Raw genomic sequence first — 21,911 nt, 5'->3', positions numbered from 1 at the left:
GGGCGTCCAGGGAGGCTTCAGGGCCTTAGCTGGCCAGTCTGCTCCTGGGATCGATGAGGGATGGGGAAGAATCCTGGAACACACCCATGGGGGGACAAAGGGCGGGGCTGGCCCCTGATGACAGGGACGAGTCCTTGGTGGGCACTGGCAAGGGCACCATGGGGGCAGAGATTGGGGAATGGGGTGCTGGAGGCTCAAAGAAGGAGCGTGGACTGGGAAGTGGTGCGACCACTGGGCAGCACTGAGGGCACAGGCGCACGGGGCCAGGGCAGGTCAGAGCGGGCAGGCAGTGCCCACATGGGAGTATGGTGAAGCAAGGTGGCCATGACCCACCAACCAGGGCTCAGGCTGGGTGAGGAGGGCGGTGAGGACGCTCAGAGGTGAGGCACAGAGAGGACTTTAGCAGGTCCCACAGGAGGAGGAAGGAAGGCGTCCTGGCGTCACCTACCAGCCCATGCCAGACGCTGACCAAGTAAGGGATGGGATAAAGAACTCAGGATAGGGTGTCGTGGAGAAGGACAGCTTAGAGGCGCCGAGGATGCATCTAGGACAGGGGGGTGGCCCCAAGTGTGTAGCAGTGGGAGCCATCAGGGGTTCTTGAGAGAGGAAGGGCTCATCCTGAGCTTGGTTGTAGGCAGAAGTGCTTTTGAGGCTGCACAAGCACGAGATGGGGTCTGCCCAAAAACGGCTTCTGGAAGGAAGATAGAGCCCACCCCCTACACCCCGCCCCATCAGGGTGGGGTCTTTACCAGGAGACCAGGGTAGGAGGGAGAGACCAGGCCCACCGGACCTGGGCGCTGCACCACTAGGGAGCTGAGGACTCCCCTCTCGGCTCCCTTAATCTGGGGTTCCGCCCCTACCCGGCCCCTTCCCGGAGGTTGCAGAGGACTCGCCCGGCTTCTATCCCCGATAGGCCCCAGCCGTTCACCATCAGTGCAATCAAAACAGTCAGCCAGGGCTGGCCCCGTGGCCGAGTGGTTAAGTTCGCGCGCTCCGCTGCAGGCGGCCCAGTGTTTCGTTAGTTCGAATCCTGGGCGCGGACATGGCACTGCTCATCAGACCACGCTGAGGCAGCGTCCCACATGCCACAACTAGAAGAACCCACAACGAAGAATACACAACTATGTACCGGGGGGCTTTGGGGAGAAAAAGGAAAAAATAAAAATCTTTAAAAAAAAAAAAAAAAAAAAACAGTCAGCCAGAGAACAGGGAAGGGGTTGCCAGGGTCAGCGCTGTCAGGAAGCGCCCCACCCCACCCCCTGGTGTATATAAACGGGCTGGACCCAGCTGGCCCCAAGCAGTACCCCTAGCGGGCCCCTTTGCAGCACCCATGGAAAGCAGGAGCCTGGGATGTGTCCACCTGGCCTGAGTCCCCGCTGTGGCTGAGGGACACACTCAGCAAAGCCAAGCTGAGTGGCACCTTGCTCAGGCACCTCTCCGTGACCCCCAGCGCCCTTCCTGAGCCCCTGCCCTCCCCTGGGGATGAGGAGGTGCCAGCACTGGCTGAATGGCTCATTGCCCCCCAGGACCCCGCCCTGTTGAGGGCCTTGAGGTCACCAATGTGACAGCCAGCGCCATCTCAGTGCGGTGGGCTCTGCACAGGATCCGTCATGCCACCGTCAGCAGTGTCCGCTTGTCCATCCGCCACCCTGAGGCCCAGGAGGACCAGTCCACTGATGTGGACAGGAGTGTGGACAGGTTCACGTTTGGGTAAGAGCTCGGAGCTGGCCCTTCCTCCTCTCTCCCTGTGTGCCCCACCCTTCTCTCCCTGACTTGCCCAGCCCACCTTGAGAAGCAGGGGCCTGTGCGCCTCCTGTGTTCACCAGAAATCTGCTGATCCTGCCTCGCAGAGCCGCCCTCATCCCACAGCCTTGTCACAGGGCTGCCGGACAAGTGTTTAAACTGTCCCAAAAGAGCAGGGACGCTCTTTCAATCCAGGCATGGCTCCTCCTGCACAAATAATGAGACTGGAGCCCCCGGGAGACCAGCCCAAAGGTCTTCCAGCCTGAGTCATGCAGACCCCTCTGAGAGGGAAAAAACAGGCACCCCCAGGGTTGCCTGAAATTTTTATTTTGTCCCTCTGCACCCTCTGAACTACCCACACTTCTGTACATTTCTAGTTTGTACTTATCAAGGCCATTTTTTCCAAGCGTGTTTCTTCCTTCTCCCCAACCAGATGGCCAGCTGTGCTGAGACAAGACACTGCTTTCTTTGTCTCTGCACAAACGGTTACGCCCAGTAAGGGCCTCTTATCCATGAGGGTGCTGGGAACTCTCCCAGGAATTCCAGCCGAGGGCCACCTCGCAGTCAGGGCTCTCTGAAGAGGGCAGGCAGTCTGCTTGTTCACCTGTTTCCTCCAACTGCCCTTTTCTGGCCTCTTCTGTCTGAACAGCAGCCCTCCCCACCTCTCACTGTACTAGACAGACAGAGCAGGGAGCACCTTCCCACCTGAGCACACAGGTCTGGCCCTAGTGGAGGCTGCGTAGGCCACCAGCAGCGGGACAACCCAGACCCCTGGTCCCACCTGCTTGGGAGGAGCTGGAGTCTGGCAGCAGAGCCAGACACAGAGGCCCTCAGAGACTGTCCTGTTCCTCTTTCCCTGCTATCCTCCCCATAGGGCCCTGCTGCCAGGAAGGAGATACACCATCTGGGTGACTGCCCTCAGTGGACTCGGGGCACAGGAGCACCCCACTGAGAGCCTGGCCTCAGCCCCGCTGCATGTGTGGACCCGTAAGTAGAGCGGCGTGGGCTCAGCTCACAAGGGGTCTTCTGGAATCTCCTACCTCCTGCCAGGCCCCTCAGTCCTCTCCAAAGTGGCTACAGCACCAGAAACCCAGCCCTTGGCCAAGTGTATCCTGAACAGCAGTGTGCCAGGAGGCCTATTCTCCTCTGGAGCTGGGGAGGGCTGCTGCAGGGGGCTGGCGGGCCCTCTAGCCAGGGACGCCCTTCCAGGGCAGCCCTCTGCATGGGCATTCACACCCAAAGGTTCCTGGGCTCCTCCTACTCAATGTGGGTCACCAAGCAAAGGGCCAGAGAAGCATGTGGCAAGGATGCCCATGCTGTCCACTCTGCTGAGCTCCATGGTGTCATGTGAGGAGGAGACCTGGCCCTCCCCAGTGCATGGGAGGGAGTGAGCAACGTGCTGTCACACACAGTGGGAACCAGTGAATGGGGTTGGGGGCAGGTGGATTGGGAGAAGGGAAGGTTTGAGCAGGGCCTTGCTCAGTGGGGCAGGGGTCAGCACAGGGTACAGTCCTCACTCTGACCCCGGGCACTGGACCCTGGCCTATCCCCTGCCTGTCTAGCCTATTCCCCTCATCTACATCCCAGGGAAGGCGTGTGTGGCCAGGCTCAGGGGGATGGAAAGTGCCACACAGGAGGGTGCACTGATGGGCTGAGCAGGCGGGGTGCCTCCCCAGGTGCTGGCAGGTAGCGTTCTGGGGGTGCCTCTCACGGCAGGAGGACCTGAGCAGCACACTATCCTTTAGGATGATAAGGTTGTAATAACTGACTTCAAATGAAGCTTCAGCAATCCATGTCAGATCTTTAAACTGTATCCCTGGGCAGAAGACCCTGTTCGCTCCCTTCACCTCCCTCCCCTGCTCCATGCCTCCTCCAGGGCCTCTGCCGCCAGCAAACCTGACCGCCACCCGAGTCACAGCCACCTCTGCCCATGTGGTCTGGGATGCCCCCACTCCAGGCACCTCGCTGGAGGCGTACGTCATCAACGTGACCACCAGCCAGAGCACCAAGAGCCGATACGTCCCCAACGGAAGGCTGGCATCCTACACGGTGCGGGACCTGATGCCTGGGCGGCGGTACCAGCTCTCGGTGACAGCCGTGCAGAGTGCGGAGGGCGACCAGCTACACAGTGAGCCTGCACACCTCTACATCATCACCTGTAAGTCCCGCATGACCCTGCTGACATTTGCAAGTTCATGGAAGGTGCTGTGGGAAGATAGCTTGTCCAGGTGGGTGCTGCAGGGAGGCGGGCAGAACAGAGGCCCAGAGAGCAGACAGGCAGGCACCTCTGCAGGAGGGCAGGGTTTCCCTCCTCCTCCTCAGTCCACCAGCCTACCATCTGGGACACGAAGCCCACTTGCTCTGAGAGATACGGACCAGCTCAGCTCCAGACACACCTCCCAGGTGGACAACGCAGGTTGGGCCCCCTCTGTGAGCTGGTTGCGGAAGAGAGGCTCACAGGTGAAGGAGGGTACCCAGCCAGGAAGCTGAAGGGCACAGTTAGGTGACAAGGACACAGAGAGAAGCCACACTCTCACTCTTAGGGCCAATGCAGGGTGGGGGCCTCAGCCAAGGTGAGTCCAGACACGGTCCGAATGCCTGGCCTCGCCCTGCAGGTGGAGAACCTGGGCCAGGGCAGGGGCTAGGACCAGCCCCGTCTCAAGACTCCCAGGCAATGTCTGCATCACAGCAGGAACCCTGTGGCTCCTCCTCAGACCCGGCTGGCGGGGAGTGGGGCTCCAGGGCACCTCAGAAAGCCACAAATTCAACCTGCCATTCAACTGCAGGGATGCACACGTCCCTTCAGTTCTCACCTCCAAGCATGGGGGTGGGACGGGGGCAAAGGGAAGCCTCAGACCAACCTCCTGTGGCCACCTGCTCCTCCCACCTGCCCACAGCTCCGAGGGACGGTGCCGACAGACGCTGGCACCGGGAGGGACTCCACCCACGGGTGCTCAGAAACAGACCGCCCCCCGCACGCCTGCCGGAGCTGCGCCTGCTCAATGACCGCGGTGCCCCTGAAACGCCAACCCAGTCCCCCAGGTACACGCCCCAGCCATCAGCCCCATGCAGTGTGCCAGATGCAGGGGTCACCTCGAGAGACCCCAGGCATGGTACTCTGTCATGGTGACCCGTGGTGACTCTCTCAGCAGGTTCTCAGAGCTCGTGGATGGCAGAGGACGAGTGAGTGCCAGGTTCAGTGGCTTGCCCAGCAAATCAGTCACTGTGAGATCGCGTGAGTCCTACAGCCAACCCTAGTGGCCTTACTGCCACCTCACCCAGCCTTTGTTCCCAGAAGGATGAGGGACAAGGCCCCTAAAACCTGGGCTCAAAGACCACCCCCAGTGCCCAACACCATCTCCAGCCAGGGACCACGACCACATGCAACACCCTGGGCCCGGGCCAGCACAAGAACTCACACTATCCCCGGACTCATGACAGCTGTGTGGGCTGAAGACACAGGCTGCTGGCAGGGCACATGAGAGATGATGAAAGATAACCCTTTTAGAAGTAGGTCTGAGACACGGGAGCTTTGGCGGGTCAGGACTCCGAGTGTTGTGTAGTAAGCAGGACAGGAGGGTATGACTCGACCTAATTCACAGCTACTCAAAGTGTGGTCCTTGGACCAGCAGTGCCAGCCTTGCCTGGGGGCTTCCAGAAGTGCAGGATCCCACCCAGAGCTCTGCAATCAGAATCTGTCTTTTAACAAGGAGCCGGGCGATTGGCACACATCATGGTCTAAGGAGAACACATCCCTGTCACATTAAGAGGTCGTGTCCCATGCTAAGGGCAGAGCCTTTGGGTTCAGATCCTGCTCGGCCCAGGAGCAGGATCCTACCGGGCCTCTCCTCCCAGCCCCAGCACCAGAGGCCATGAGGGATGGGTCGAGACGCCCTGGCCCCTTCCCACCTGGTTAAGCAGGTGGGGGTGGGCTAGGAATCTGCCTACAGCAGGCCTCCCCTGAGATTCTGACACAGCAGGCCAGGAGCCACCTGCTTGCCAGCTGCCCCTGCCCAAGAGGACCTCAGAACTCTGAGCAGGGCTCCCCAGGCCTCATCCTCACCTATAAGCAGGTCCCATCCTCACGGAATTCTCCAGCACAGAGCCTAATCACTAGTTTAATGATAATTTTCAACCAGCAAAAACCTCTCCAGGCAAGGGAAGAAAAGACCATGTACCGAGGAGAGTGATGGGGAGCGGGCAGGGGCATCGCTGCCCTTGGTGACCAGCAGGAGAGCAGCAGAAGGGGTCACTGCACACGGTGACCCAGAGGAGGGAGGGCACAGAGGAGGGAGGGCACAGAGGTATCTGGAGAGCCGAACAGGCTGGGCTGCCTCCGACCACCTCCGACCACCTCCTGAAGCCACAGAAGATGCCCGAGGGCACGGTGGGGACCCTGCCAAGGAGCTGACTTCAGTTAGGGGATGGCCAAGTGTGTGGTCTGCTGAGGGCCAGTACGAGGGGAAGGAAGAGGCATTGTAGCCCCCAAGAAGCAGGGGATGGAGAGAAAAGAGCAGAATTTGAAGGATGCTTAGAAGAATGAGGCCAGTGGGTCAGGCAGAGATTTGGCCCTGCCTCAGGCCCCTGATGACCTTCACCAAGGAGCTTTGGTGGAGGCCGCAGTGGAAGCCAGCTCCCTGCTGAGGGTCAGCAGGAAAGTGAAGGCTGGGCCCTGCCTGGAGAAAAACTGGTCCTACCGGAGGCAGTGTGGGGGCCCACAGGGCTCCATGCCCTAGGCAGCAGGTCAGTGGGCACCCCGATCCTGCCACGCTGGGCCTCCACCATGGAGGGATGTCCCTACAACCCAAGGGAGAGAAGCAGCTCAAGAAGGCAGCCCAAGGACAGCCCTGGGTGCAAGGCAGCAGGCTGCGTGGTCAGCACACGGTGGTGTCCTGATTTCTCCTAGAACCCACAGCTCTGGTGCAGCCTGAGAACGCGGAGGAGGCCCCTGAGCAGGTCAGCCTGGCCCCCCAGCTCCCCGAACGCGGCAGCGACAAGGACATGGAAAGTAAGTCAGCAGGAGTGGACTTCCAGGGCTGACCACCCTTGGAGGCTTTAGAGGCTGTAGTCGAGGAGGGGGCCGCCCACAGTGAGGAAGCAGGAGGCACAGAGCCCACCCAGAGGGCAGCCGAGTATGCCACGCTGGAAAGGGTCGGGTGAAGCAAACCATGCAGGCAGTGGCACCTCACCCTCTTACAGACAGGGAACTGGCCCAGGGGCAGCACCCACCCAAACTACTACCCATGTCTGCCCTGGAGAGACAGCCCTCCTACCCTTCCTGCCCCTCCCGTGAAAAGCCCACTCCTGCCTCTCCACAGAGGAGCATGCTGAGCACGACAGCAGGAATCAGTGGAGGGCTGGCTGCAGAGTGTGCTCCAGCTGGAGCATCGCCTGGCAGGCTGCTACCCAGGCTTGGCAGGGGCCAGTAGGGCCTGAGCTGGCCCTGGCATGGTGCTCTGTCTGGAGAGACTCACAGCTGGTGTGTCCCCACAGCGCATCCTCTCAGGGCATTCCCCTTGTGGACCGCACCAACAGGCCCAGGCTCTTTACACAAACTCAGACCCTGGCTCCATGTTCCTCCTGTTCTAGCCCCCCAGGCCACGTCCCTTAGGGTCAGTTCTTCTAGGACCCAGTGGCCTTTCTCCCGAGTCACACCATAGGCTCAGACCAAGCTCACCCATCAACTAGACCCTAAAGATGGCAGAGACCTCGGTGAACGGTGAGCCAAGCACCCAGGGTGCTGCCTCTGAGGGCGCGTCTCAGCTGCAGGCCGGCCCCCAGGTTACCAAAGACACCTGTACACAGGAAGAGCACCTGTGCCAGGGGGTGCGTTTGCAAACAGTGGCTCCACTAATCCCACGGTTCAGCATTCTCCCCTCACCGTAGGAGGCCCAAAGTTGCCATCAGCCTCAGTGAGCACCAAGAGGGTGGGTTTGTGAGTCAGATGCAGTCAGTGAACAATCCCATTAAGGCATGGTGCAGTCTTGTAAGTGAAATAAACAAACCTTTCATCAGATGGTTAGTGATGTGTCAGCCCTTTTCAATATTAGACGTTTCATTTCATAACACTCAGAAGGTAGAGGGATGTGAATGACCTCTCCTGGGCCCTTCTGAAGGAGAGATTCCAGATGGCACCAGGCTGGCCCCAGATGGCACTGTAGTCTGCAGTGTTTGCTAATGTGAGGTCCACAGGCCCTAGGGGAGTGTGAGATGAGTTTAGGTGGTAAGACGAAAAAAAATATGTAATGGCCTTTGGTTCCTGTCACACTCTCATCGTCAGTCCATGATGGCCCCCTTTTATTTAGTTAGTTTAGCTAGCTAGCTTTTGCGAAAATACTGGCCTTTAGATCTGGAACCCTACCCATGAACTGGAACATGAACAGTAACTTATACCTTGCTGTTGTGCTGCCCATTAAGCACAACCCTGAATCCGTGTTTAGAGCCCTTGCTCTGTTAGAAGGGAGGTGGTGGGGAGCACTCTCACCACATATCCACGGGCCTGAACAGCTGTGGTTTTCCTTATAATGGGTCTGGCTGCATGCAGTCTCCCAGATTTGTGTTTTTGCCCAGTGTTCTGCGCTGTCAGTCAGTGCTAATAGACTTACAGATCAATAGAATAGAACTGAGAGTCCAGAATACACCCATAGGTCTGTAATCCACTAATTTCAACAAGGGGGCCAAGACCATTCAGTAGGGAAAGACGAGTCCCCCCCAAACAGTGCTGGGACAAGTGGATATCCACATGCGAAAGAAGGAAGCTGAACCCTTACCTCACACCACACAGAAAATTAACTCTAAATGGATCAAAGACCTAAATGCAAGAGCTAAACTATAAAACTCTTAGAGAAAATTCAGAGGTAAATCTTCATGACCTTGGATTCGGCAAAGTACTTTTAGACAGGACACCACAAGCATAAGCAACCAAAGAAAAAAAAATAAATTGGACTTCATCAAAACTGAAAACCTTTTGTGCTTCAGAGGACACCATCAAGGAGTGAAAAGACAACCCATAAAATGGGAGAAATATTTGCAAATCATATATCTGAAAATGCATTTGTGTCTAAAATATATAGAGAACTCTTACAACTGAATAAAAAGAAGGTAAATAACTCATTAAAAAATAGGCTAAGGATCTGAATAGACATTTGACCAAGGAAGATACACAAATGGCCAACAAGCTCATGAGAAGACGTTTGATATCATTTGTCATCAGGGAAGTGCTAATCAAAACCATCACGAGATGCCACTTCACACCCACTAGGATGGCTAGAATAAAAAGTCAGATAACAACAAGTACTGGTGAGGATGTGGAGAAACTGGAACCCTCAAACACTGCTGGTGGGAATGTAGAGCGGTCCAGCCGCTTCGGGGAAAAAAACAGGTGATTCCTCAAAGAATTAAACAGAGTTACCATATGACCCAGCAATTCCACTCCCAGGCATATCCCCAAGAGAAATGAAAACATATGTCCACACAGGGACCTGTACCTGAATGTCTGCAGCAGCACTAGTCACAATTGTCAAGGGTAGAAACAACCCACGTGTCCATCAACTGATGAACGGACAAACAAAATGTGGTGTATCCACACAAAGGAAAATTATTCACCCAAACAATGAATAAAGCACTGCTGCATGCTACAGCATAGATGAATCTGAAAACATTATTCTGAGTGAAAGAAGCCAGTCATAAAAGGCCACATATAATGTGATCCCATTCATAAGAAAGTCCAGAATAGGGAAATCTATAGTAACAGAAAGCAGGCCAGCGGTTGCTTAGGACTGTGGGTGGCGGTGGAGGTATAGGGAGGGTGACAGCTAAGGGTACGGAGTTTCTTTTGAGATGATAAAAATATTCTAAAATTGACTATGGTGATGGATGCACATATCTGTGAATATGCTAAAAACCAATTAATTGTACGCTTCAAATGCGTGAATTGTACAGTATAAATTATCTCAATAAAGTTATTTTAAAAATATAACGTGAAGAACAGTGTTTTCACTATCTCTTTTGTGTAGGAAAGTGGGGAAGGGAAATGTGAGTATATATATTTTCTTATATTTAAAAAGAAAACCAATAAAAATGGCTAACTATACAAGGAGGGAAAGAACAAGAATGAGGAAGTAAAGGGAACAGAGATGGATGCTAGAATTCTCTGAATGTGCCTTTATAGTTTTGACTTTAGAACCAAGAAAATTTTTTTTAGGTGACATCAAAAAAAAAAAAAAATCCTGAAAATTGAAAACAAACTGAAATAAACTTATCATGTTGATGACATAACCACACAGGAAAACAGTATCATTTCTAGTGATTTTAAAAACAGCATTCTGACTATTCACTCCTAGTAGAATATATTCTAAGGACAAAAAGAATTGCAAGAAATTTAACGCTGTACTCAGTGATCTTGATGTTAGCGGTACTGTTATTTTAAAACTGTGACATGTACACTGTGGGATAAAGAAAATAATTGTTAATGCCACCAAGGTTTCCAGCACAGAGAGAGAAAATATAAAATCAAAGAAGCAAATCGCCTGTGCTTTTCTTTTTGACTCTGATCATTTGAACAAGAAATACTGATATGAACTCATAATTTGTTTATTTTCACATCGAATTTCCTAGTTCTGTCTCCTGCAAAGTCCTGAAGCACTGACACACCAATAACAGCGAGCCCCCTGATGCCCAGAGGGGCTCCAGATGCCATTCTCCACCAAAAGGAACCAGAGTCTGTGGAAAGTGGCTGATTCCGAGACTAAAGCAGGATATGGACAAAATAAGCCTAGGACATACTTTTAAAAAGCAAGCAAGCTTTCAAAAACAACTGGGATTGTGTTTAAAGGGCAAAGGAGCCAACCTGAAAGGCTCCTGCTGGCCAAAGATAGGATAAATTGAGCATCAAGAAAACTAATGACAGCAACAGACTGACACTCATCAAGTATATAAAAATCCCTAAGTTCAGGGCTGGCTCCGTGGCCGAGTGGTTAAGTTGGCGTGCTCCACTGCAGGCGGCCCAGTGTTTCGTTGGTTCGAATCCCGGGCGCGGACATGGCACTGCTCATCAAACCACGCTGAGGCAGCGTCCCACATGCCACAACTAGAAGGACCCACAACGAAGAAAATACAACTATGTACCGGGGGGCTTTGGGGAGAAAAAGGAAAAAAAATAAAATCTTTAAAAAAAAAAATCCCTAAGTTCATAATGATGCTCAAAAAGAACAAACAACGTATTGGTCAACTTTAGAGCTTGCTGGGGGACCAACTCACTCTGCAAGTGTACAAATAAAGGAAAAGAATGGAGCACTTATCCGGCCTTGCCTGCATGGGCTGTATGTCAGGGTGACCGAGTAGGGGGTGAGGGAAAGCAGCTCTTCAGAAAAGACTTTCCAGCTAGTGAGGGCAGAGGAGCCACAGATTGAGTTGGATGATCTGGAGCCTAGATCAGGGACCTCTATGGGTGCTCAAGCCATCAGGTGCAGAGCCTGAGATCTTTATTCTGGATTAACCAGGCTGCCAACACTGAACCAGTGATCAGTCCTCACATCAATGAAACTGGACTCGGAGACATCACACGCCTCCTGGAGTGCCCGAGGGTGCATGGCCTCCACCGGCAAAGCAGTCCCGCAAAGACCATTTGACCCTGAAGCCTATTAAGCCCCTCTCTCGAAATACCGGTTTCCAGGAAACATGGGGATGGGGGCTGGGGGATGAGTTAATGCCACAAGAAAGCAATAAGTCAAATCCAGAGAATTCTACAGGACAAATGGCCTATTTCTTCAATAAATACAGAGGGAAGATGAAAAGTTATAGATGAAAAGACACGTGAGCTGCATCAAACTGAGGCAGTGTGCATACTTATGAATCCTGACTAGATGAGACCAGCCATGAAGGACATTTTAAGATGATCAGGGAAATCTGAACATGGACTGTGATCTCTCATGATATTAAGGAACTACTGCTAATTTTGTAATGACTGCATTGTGCTTACATAAAATATCTTAAAGTCTTTATGTATTAGATACCTGCTGACATATTTACAGGTGAAATGGCTTCTGTGAACTGCTCTGAAATTCTTCAACAAGCGAAATAAAGGGAGATAGAAAGATGGAAATAGATTAAACAAGATTGGCAAAATGTTAATAATCGGTGAAGCTGAGTGACGATATATGGGGTTCTTCATACTCTACATTTTGTAGGTTTTAAATTTTTCGTAATAAAAAGTTTTCTAAAGCCCACAACTCACCTTTAGCACATCAGGAAAGACAAAAAGGAAGGCCCAGAGTACAGTGAGGGGAAAGGAGAGAGTGAAGTAGAAACAGGGAGGAGGGGAACCAGCCAACAGACAGAACCCAAGAGGGCCTGGAAGGGGGAAACGGGAGAGGCAGGCCCACCCGGTCAGCCCCCAGGAAGGGTGGCTGGCGCCAGTGGGGAGGAAGCCAAAGAGGGGGCATTGGCTGGGGTGGGGGGTGCTGGATTTGATGCAGAGGGGAGACTGGCCTTCTGGTATTGAAAGCAGTGAGGTCTGCATAATTCTTCTGTGTTTCTCAATGCTTTTTAAGTTAAAAATTAAAACAACAGATATCTTAAAGCTAAAAAAAAAAAAGAAGAAGAGGACAGAGTGGACCCTCAGGGAAAAAGCTAGGCCCACCCCTCCCTGGCAGCGGCCCTGAGCACCCATCCCTACCTGCCAGCAGCGTGGTGAGGATGCTGTTGTGGGGGCATGACGCACGGATGCCAGCACAGAGTCCTGCACAGACAGCTGCCTGGACTCGGGGTGGGAGGCTGCCGGGGGCTGGGACCTGGGGACAAGCCCCGGAGGATGAGGAGGGAGATCCAAGAGAGGCTCTGGAGGGGAGGCCTCGGCGTTCCAAGAGAAAACCCTGTGCAGGGCACAGTCATCGGAAATGCTGCAGCGGGGGGGCGGGCACAGGCCAGGGCGGAGCTGGGAGTCTCCTGAAGGCGACCAGAGCCCCACCATGATCTAAGCTTCCAGTGGTGTGTGGAGTGTGATGGCTCAGCACTGAGGGTCCCAGCAGAATCACTGGCTGCTCCCTCCCCACCTTGAGATCATGGGCTCAGGGCCGGGCATACTGAGGCCCATCTTCTCACCTGTGCTCTCTCTGACCACCTGAACAGGGCCACCCCTAGGGCCCAGTGGTGTTGGGGACAGCAGGAGGTAGCAACACAATAATGCAGGCCTTGCCCTGGGGTCCCAGCAACTAACAGCTCATGGCCTGTTTACAGATGTCCCCACGAACTGCTCAGAAAACCCCTGTCGGAACGGAGGCACCTGCGTGCCTGGTGTGGACACCCACAGCTGTGACTGTGCCCCAGGCTTCAAAGGCAGACGCTGCGAGCTTGGTGAGTCAGGAGCCACTCCTGGTGCCTACAGGGGTCCCCGGGCCTGGCCTTGAGACATCTGTCACAGCAGGCTGTGACGCTGGGCCAGGGTGGGTTTGCCACAAGAACCTCAAACTGTGAGGTGCCAGGACAGGGGCCCAGCCTCAGTGCCCCAGACTTCCGAGTGCCCAGGTAGGGAGGCTGGCAGGCAGTGAGCCACTGGGCCTCACACTGTCCCCAAAGTGCCAGGGTGAAAGGTGCTGCCCGGCTAATTGGGGGTCTGGAGACAGTCAGAAAGGAGGGACACAGAGCGCCAGCCACCCCACAGTGAGAGGTGAGTGCAGGGGGCTATTTTTGGCTCAGGGCCCAGAGACTACTGCAAGGCCTAAGGGAAACCAACGGCAGGCTTCAAGGACCCTGAGTCAGAGCAGCACCCCCAGTCGCTGAGCACCCCTGGGGATGGGGCCCCCAGCCCAGGAAGCAGCTGGGGTGGACCCACAGGCCCAGCCCGGCTGCCAGGGCCTCCCCGAGGGTGCAGAAAGAGAGCTCCCACCATGCACTGAGCTCCTTGTAAGCCACGGCCCTTTTCCTTTGTGCCGGCAGCCTGTAAAAAGGTGCCCCAGCCCTGCACGCGGCTGTTCTCGGAGACAAAGTCCTTTCCAGTCTGGGAAGGAGGCGTCTGTCACCACGTGTAAGTTTCTCTCCTCCGCCTTCACCGTGTTTGTAGAGTGTTCCTGACCTCTCGAGGTGCTTTCACAAAGTCCAGCTCACCCCACCCTCCAAGCCCCAGAGAAGGTCTGGCGGTCACAGTCACAGAAGGGGCTTGCTTTGACTGCTTCTTCCCTCCATATGGCAGAAAGTTTGAATAAATTTGCCTGTCTGTGCAGTTGGGAGTTAAGGCACAGGAGGCCAAGGAGCCCGACCCCCAGCTCCCAACCCCTCGGGCCTTCCTTTTTCCACCCTCGAGCAGCATGAGCCTCCCTCCCCTGGGTGGCAGGGCCACAAGTACACAGGAAGCAGGAAGTGCCATTTGCCTCTGCCTCGCATCCCCTGGAAAGATAAACAGCACAGGAGAACTTGAGTTTTGCTTCTGCCATTAAGTCATGATATGGCCCTGGGTGAGCCACTCATGTCTCAGTTTCACCGTCTGTAAAATGGGCTGCAGAGGGAGAGTTTGCCTAGCTTACCTCTTGGGACCTCTCTTGCTAACACTCTGTGACTCTGTGGGTCATACTTATAATCTATTTAGTCCACAAGTACGTACAAGCACCTACTGTGTGCCAGGCGTGGCTCTAGACACTCAGTACATGTCAGTGAACAGAACGGGCCCAAGTCCTCCGCTGGGGATCCCTCCATTCTAGATGAGGGAGATAGCACACAGGAGCACAAGTATGTTACGTGGTGTTTTAGAAGGTGGTCAGTGCGAAGGAGAAAAGGAGGAGGTAAACACGTGGGGCCGGGAGAGCCAGGGCTGGGGGATGGGAAGGGGCCCACTGAAGCTTTAAGTGGGGTGTCAGCAGAAGCCTCATGAGAAAGGTGACATTGAACAGACATGGAGGAAGGGAGGGACATGAGGCAAGGACATCTCTCCCAGAGAGTCAGAATGTCAGCTGACAGGGCCCTAAATCAGGAGCGTGCTGCGTGTCTGAGCAGCAGCGGGAAGCCAGGGGAGCTGGAGCTGAGGGAGCAGGAGGAGCCTGGCAGGGCCTTGGAGACCCTTGGAAGGACTCTGGCATTTGTCCTCTGTGAAATGGGGAGCTACTAGAGGGTGCTGAGCAGGGGGTGACATGTCCAATGACGTGTTTAGAGCTCACTGTGGATGGAGGCAAGAAGGCAAGGTCTTGGAGGCTGCATTTGAGCTGGGACATGAAGCCAGTCCTAACACGACAGGAATACATGGGAGGCGCAGAGAACGCTGGGATTTGGGAATGTGTGTTTACAGGCATCTGAATTTGGGTTGTGTGGAATGCCAGCCTGAACCCAGCATCCACCATCTTCCAACTGTGCAACTTACACCAGAGCCTGCCCGGGAGAGCCCTGCACTTGCCCAGAGCTTGCATCCTTTCACGTTCCATGTCTCTGCCTCTCCAAGTGCCCTCCTTGTACTTAGCATATAGTTGGGTCTTGCTTTACATCCAGCCTGACATCCATGGTTTTATTGGAGTGTTTAGACCATTAACACGTTAACGTAACGAGTGATATGATTGGGCTGAACTCCGCCATATTGCTATTTGTTTTCTATTTGTCCCATCTGATCTTTGTTACTTTTATTCCTCTTTTCCTGCCTACTACCAGCTTAATTTTCAAGGGGATGCCTCTAGAGATCTCTGGAGCTCTTCTTCTGCACAGCTCCCTCCTCTCTAGTACTCTGCCCCACAAATTCCAGCTGCCTCTACCCGCCCTGTTCAGTGTGACCACTACTTGGACCCCCCGGCACCTGCAATGCAGTCCAAAAAGTGGCTCAGACTGAATTCCAGGGCGACCCGGGGGCTCACCTCATCTGTTTTCCTTCTCTCAAGGATCAGGTCTTGCACTGTCTGTTTTCTAACATCTGAAACAAGTGATCCTATGTCCTGTCTGGTTGTCTGGTGGTTCAGGCTGCGAGTTAACTCCAGGTCCCGTTCCTCCGAGGGCTGGCAATGGAAGCCTTCCCAAAGGCTTTAAACCCTAAGGCTCTGCTAGACGGAGCGCACGAGGAGGAGCTTCGCCTGGCAGGTTCCCTGGATCTCTCTCTGCAGCAGCTCTGACATTTGAGAGCTTTAACCAGAACCAAACGCCTTCCCGTTCGTTACCACCTACAAACCTGGGACAGAGCAGTATGAGTAGTTCCCAGTGCACACGAAGCTGAGGCTTAAGCCCAGAGACGTGCTCGAAGCAGACTAGTTAATAAATGGGGGCAGGGCTCCTGTCCCCACTGCCACATCTAACGGCCGCATCTCCAAGGCCCCTCAGATTTCTCCAGGAACTTCCCTAAAACAGAAAAGTGTCAAAATGTACACTGAAAATGGGTGTATCTTACTTTATGCAAATTATCCCTCGGTAAAGTTAGTTTTTAAAAAAATTACATGACTTTTATGCTGGACATTTTAATACATCCCCAGGAGGTAAGGATTAAGGAAAGAATGGCCTTTTCCTCAGACCCCTGCACAGTTCCCTGTGGGTTCCCGTGGCCGAGGTGAAGCCGGGCAACATTCTGCTCCAGTTTCGGGCTTCACAGAGCTTTCTCGTGACACAGGTACAAGAAGGTCTACAAAGTGCACCAGGACATCTGCTTCAAAGAGAGCTGTGAGAGCACAAGCATCAGGAAGACCCCAAACAGGTGCCACCTCGGGGAAGAGGCCCATGCTGTGTCCTGCGTGTAGCTCACTGGGTAACGGGGCAGGGGCGGCCCTGGGGACTGAGTGCTGTGAGATGCCACAGGCCCTTGGTTTGCCAAAATGTGCAGCCACTGTGCAATGACGTTCTTCAAGAAACTGTGTGCACATATGTGTGCACGTGGGCACACCCAGATGGGTAGAGCCCAGCATGGTGGGTGCTGGGGGGTCACTCTGGTTATGCAGGTTCACACAATACCTAGTACTAGAATTGGGAAGCATGGAGCATTATTAACAGGCCCAAGTATATAACTGCAAATATAGTAAATCTCTACTTTTTATTCCCTCGATCTAGGTTCTTTCCCCCAAAAGGTTCAAGGTAGCCGTAAGAGTTATCATATAATGCACTGCCTGAGTATACTGTATGCTTTCAAACAGCAGAGTCCAAACCACAGTCATATTCTTCACAGACCAAGCAGCAGCCACACACTGGGTTCTGTGTCACTGACTATCGAGGAAAAGCACAGTGTGGACCCACCAACACTGTGTCCTCCCTCGGGTGGCTCTCGCTTTCTTACTGCCCATCACTCACATCTGGCCAGGCTGGTGGCTCTCCCCATTACTGCACGCCTCCAGTCTTCAGACAGACGGGAATGCTAATCCCTGCATCAGTGTCTCACTGATGGCACTCCCGAACTGGGGTACATGTGAGCTAAAGGCCAGGCAGCACGAAGCAGGCACCTGGGCGGAGGAAGCTTCAGGTTACAGGTGCACAGATTCTTTTTCCTAAACCACCTTTCTCTAATTATTTCAGGAAACAGAGTAACAGTGCAACACTGAAGAAATCTTAAGGTATGTTCCCCACCACGGCCGCTGAGCGGCTGCTGGGAAGTCGGAAGGCCATGCCCCCAGCACTGGGCCTTTTAGAGAGCTGCCTGTTCCTTCCGGAGCAAGGCAAAAGAAAGTTCAGGGTGTGCTCTGTATCCCAAACTCCCAGACCACAAGGTTTCAGAATGCCCTGAAGGGGTTAAAATCGGCGAGAAAAAACAGTATGAAGGCCTCCCAATAGATACAAACCTGGCACAGACACATCTTCAGGTGGGAATGAGGCTCTCTGGGGTGAAGACGAATCCTACTCTATCTCAAGGGACCTGAGAAACCTTCCCTGATCAGCAGTGATGGGGGTGAGGGGTGAGCACTTGGAGAGGCCGGAAGAACACCTGGCACGTGGAGAGAGGTGGTACTGACAGGGAGGTGGGGCCAGGGCGGGGGGGTTGGGGGGGTGATGGTAGGAGGGGACTGGGATACCTAGATTGCAGAGGAATTCTAGGAATGTGGGGTTAAGGGAGTGATTCCCAGACCCTGTGAATGTGTGAATGGTAGTGTATTGAACGAAAAAATGGGGTGTGGGGCCTTGATCACATAACTCTGGGGAGTCCTGAAGACTCTGTCACTGGGGATGTCCCAGTGGACACAGGAATCCTAAGCATTCAGAAATCCTGAAATGAAAGAAACTTTGCAACCCTACTCTTATTTAATCCAGCATTTCCCAAACTCTTTAGGCAACTCAACCCCATCCACCCCACCTCCCCACATGCACACTCTGGACAGTCTTCACCATAGTTTGGAAGATACTGAGTTAACCACAGAGGCCCATCTCTACAGCCTGACAGTTTCTTCTCAGCATGATGTCACCGGGAATGACAGAGGATTTCTGCTTGGCCCGGGACAGCTTAGTACTCCTCCTCCATAGATGAGCCTGGAAATCCATCTTCCTGGTGTTGTAGGAGAGGACAGTGAGGCACGGGGAGAACAAGCAGCTTCACAAACAGGGCCACATCTTTTACATGGTGAGGAAATGAGGGCGAAATGTTATTCAGAGACCTTTACAAACAACCAGAACAAAAGAGCTTTGCAGGTGTAGGCTGACACCAAAGGAAAGGCATTCACAGCAACCAAGCGGAAGGCCAAGGCTGGGATCCACAGGGGGGGAAGCACACATGAGAGAGAATGTGTGACCTCGGGCAGCGTCCACTCACATGTGAAATGTCTCCGCACTCAGTTCCTGTCCACTCAAAGGCATCACTTCCCCCTCCCACCTCACACCACAAAGACAAACACATCCAAAGCACGTACGCCAAGGCTGGCAAGCAATTCATGGCTAGGATTAAGAACCGACAAATATAGTTTGGGTTTGAAATATTGATATTGCAGTAAGTCACATGAAAGAATAATATATTTTTTAAAAACTCGCTCAGCAAATCCATTTCTATAAAAACAAATCAGGAACTCTCAACTAATTGTCAAATTATCAAACACTGACTTTTAGACTACCCACTCTCGAAACAGTGGAGAAAACACAAATAGGCAGGAAACAGAAACACGTATACCCAGACACACACCCAAGAACACAGTGCAAGAATTCATTTCAATCCAGAGCGGCTGGGACAGCCAGTGCCTTCAGAGATCCAGGGGTGTCCCAAAATGGAGGGGGGCAGCCTGCAGACTTCAGACGTAAAAGCTGCAATGCCGCCCGAATGTCCCTGACTCTGGGGGTTGCAGTCTGTCATCCTCAACAAGCCTGCCGCCATCTGCTGCCGTGTCAGAGGGAGCACACCTTACGGTCCTGATGCGACAACAACCAGAGGACCGCTAAGAGAAACGGGAAGCCGCCGTTTCAGGGGAATGAGTATCCTTCTTCTCATGCCCCATTCTGCTTTTTCTTCAAAGGACTCAGGACGTTCTTGTTACACTCCATCAACTTCATGAATTTCGAAAGCCCAAGAAGACGAGGTCTAAAATCGAATTGAAAAGGACACCCCGAGAGACAAGGTCTTGGCTTGAGTCAGTCCCCTCTGCGACTGCTCTCCTCCAACCTCTAGAAGACAGACGGCTAGACCAGGCACTCACCAGCCCACCGCCCTGCCTGGCCACAGCCAGGGAGACTCCTCCAGACCCATCACCTCCAACACCTGTGCTGTAACCCAGGCTGCGGCTTCCTACAGGGGCCGTCCATCCACAGCCAGAGTGTCAGCCCGGGATTGGCGAGGCTGGTAGGCGAGCCAGTAACACTTCTGCAACGTTCTGAAACCAGTGCTCAGACTCCAAGGTCAGAGGAAGATTCTGCCTGAGACCTAACAATCAAGTTGAGGAGGAAGTGCTATCACCAGCTTTTCAGCAGAGACAGTGGGGCTGAGAGAAGGGGCAGAAATGAGGTGACACAGACAGGAAAGCCAAGTTTAGACGCAGCTTCCCCCGGCTCTCCTCCACCAGCAGATTATTCATGCTGACAGGTTGCAGGCTAGTGATCCAGCATGTGGATCAGTAGATTTTGAATGAGAAAATGTTAATACTAAGATTGAGTTTAGACACTTTTAGTCTACGCCTTTTTCTGTAAAGGGTCAGACGGTAAATCCCTTTGGCTTTGCGGGCCAGATGGTCTCTGTGGCAACTACTCAGGTCTGTGGTCCTAGCGCAAACGCAGCCACAGACGTGACTGAACAGGTGTGGCTATGTTCCAATAAGGCTTTATTTACAAAAATGGGGGTGGGGGCAAGTCTCATGGGCCACACTAGGCTAGCCCCTGGTCTTATGAGGTCACCCAGGATTAGGCTGTTATAGAGAGGAAGCCATCCCCCGGATGACAAGTCACACCAAGCCATCAAGGACCCCAGAGTTTCATGGAAGTGCTACACAAACCCCGCTTGGAAAGCAGAAGCAGCCCCTGCACCAGGTGCAGCAAGGGCTCCTCCTCACACGTCTGGACGCAGCGAAGATGGACAGCTGGGGCGGGCTATGCTACATAACGTTTAGCATTTCTTTTAGTCCACAACTCAAGTAATAACTGTTTTAGGCTATCAGGTAGTAAGCACAGTCTTTCCATCTTTACAAGCAGAACACGGCATCACCTTGCCACATCCGCTTTCCAGCACACTTCTAAACAGCTCTATCCTCTCCCTGCAAAAGAGATTAAAACCAAAGAAATCACCCTGCCTCATAGCGTGTTGAACATTTTTAACAGCTGATCCAAACTGGAACTCAAGCCCCTGTATGTCTTCCACCGGCTCTGCTCCAAGTCAGCATTACAGCCACAGAAAGGGCGCCTCCCTTTCATCTTTTATAAAAACATTTTTTGAAGAGTTAAGAGTATATTTTAGGCTTTTTATTTTTATTAAAACTTTGTGTGCGTATGTCTGTGTATTATGCAATTTGTCATTTTCAGAAAGGAAGAACAGTCATTTCAAGAAGTCTCTACTGTACTCCAGAATGTCCCAGTCTCCAAGGCCCACCTGGAGAAGACGGCAGAGCCTAGTCAAGGGGCTCCAATGCCGGGTGAATCAAGAAAACCATGGACATGTACTGCTGGCCTCTGCAGCGTACCAGAACCTGTCGCTGTGCGTCGGTGTGAGCTATAGCATCACCAACAAATGGCAAGATCAAGTGATATCACTGGAAAAGTCGATGGAACTTTCTACTACCATGTTAATAACCTCAAGCCCCTCAGCCATGAGGCAAACATGTTCCAGTTTTTAGCCTAGAAGCATTTGTTTCTACAGAACAATCTACTGAATCCTGAGCTTGGTGCTGTTATCGTATGATTAACCAATTCTGATGTTTTACAGATTAAATATCTAGTAAACAGACTTCTTGATGCTAAAAGAATTACAATTCATCCTTGAAACATTCCACATGAGCCATTGCTTTTCTCACATGGCTCCTTCTTAAAACTCTGATGTCAGGGCCAGCCCTGGTGGTGTAGCGGTTAAGTTCAGTGTGCTCCACTTTGGCAGCCCGAGTTCAGTTCCCTTGTGTGGACCTACACTGCTCTGTTAGCAGCCATACTGTGCTGGTGGCCCACATACTAAAAAAATAGAGGAAGATTGGCACAGATGTTAGCTCAGGGCTAATCTTCCTCAGCAAAAGAAAAAGAACTCTGATGTCTTCCTCAAAAATACTCAAAGTCCACCCAAGGAAATTATTAATAATGGAATCAGAAAACTGTGAGGGGAAGAAACATTTATTCCTGTGTGAAAATGAAAGGAATAATCATGAGTTGCTGAGTTACCCATTTGCTAATCAAAACTTGGACGAACTGACCACCTAATCGAGCACAGATTTAGGATTCTCCTTAGTCCCCCGACTGGGCACAAACAAAATCCTAGGTTCCAGGAAAAGTGCTGGTCACTTGGATGCCACAAAATGGAAAAGTGAAAACACTGGCACAGAGTGAAATGTCTTCATTTTCAAATCCTTTTGCCCAGACCGAGAGACACAGTAATGACAAAATCTCCATTTTCCCCACTGCGTGTGGGCTGTCCTTGGGGGGTGGGGGGGGAGGCGGCGCAAGGAAACCTACGCCACACCCCACTGCTCTGCCACCGGCGGACCCAGCAGGCAAGGGCTCCACCCAGCGTCAGCCAGCCTCCAGCACCTTCCCTTAGCTGGAACTCCTCCCGCTGGCAAACTACTGCCACCAACGCCTGACTCAGACGTGGAGGGATTCACTGAGCTACTTTTCTTTTA

General features: G+C 52.9%; 1 protein-coding gene across 3 annotated transcripts in view; it reads left to right on the top strand.

Annotated features, from left to right (window-relative positions):
- Positions 1-21,911, top strand: part of SNED1 (sushi, nidogen and EGF like domains 1) — an 81,713-nt gene that overhangs the window by 58,490 nt on the left and 1,312 nt on the right. Inside the window, exons 22-32 of one of the 3 annotated variants that reach the window (XM_046642921.1) lie at positions 1,527-1,710; positions 2,618-2,730; positions 3,620-3,901; positions 4,641-4,785; positions 4,896-4,978; positions 6,650-6,751; positions 12,979-13,095; positions 13,678-13,765; positions 16,310-16,393; positions 17,203-17,240; positions 19,119-21,621. In XM_046642921.1, coding sequence (XP_046498877.1) covers positions 1,527-1,710; positions 2,618-2,730; positions 3,620-3,901; positions 4,641-4,785; positions 4,896-4,978; positions 6,650-6,751; positions 12,979-13,095; positions 13,678-13,765; positions 16,310-16,393; positions 17,203-17,239 — 1,235 coding nt within the window. In that variant the 3' untranslated portion in view covers position 17,240; positions 19,119-21,621. Of the gene's footprint in view, positions 1-1,526; positions 1,711-2,617; positions 2,731-3,619; positions 3,902-4,640; positions 4,786-4,892; positions 4,979-6,649; positions 6,752-12,978; positions 13,096-13,677; positions 13,766-16,309; positions 16,394-17,202; positions 17,241-19,118; positions 21,622-21,911 lie in introns of those variants that run through there. The other 2 variants (XM_046642920.1, XM_046642922.1) reach the window with 2 other exon arrangements.

Source organism: Equus quagga, chromosome 17 (assembly GCF_021613505.1).
Source record: "Equus quagga isolate Etosha38 chromosome 17, UCLA_HA_Equagga_1.0, whole genome shotgun sequence".
Classification (NCBI taxonomy): Eukaryota; Metazoa; Chordata; class Mammalia; order Perissodactyla; family Equidae; genus Equus; species Equus quagga.
The sequence above is the reverse complement of the archived record's forward strand: the minus strand, read 5'-3'. Positions and strand labels throughout refer to the sequence as shown.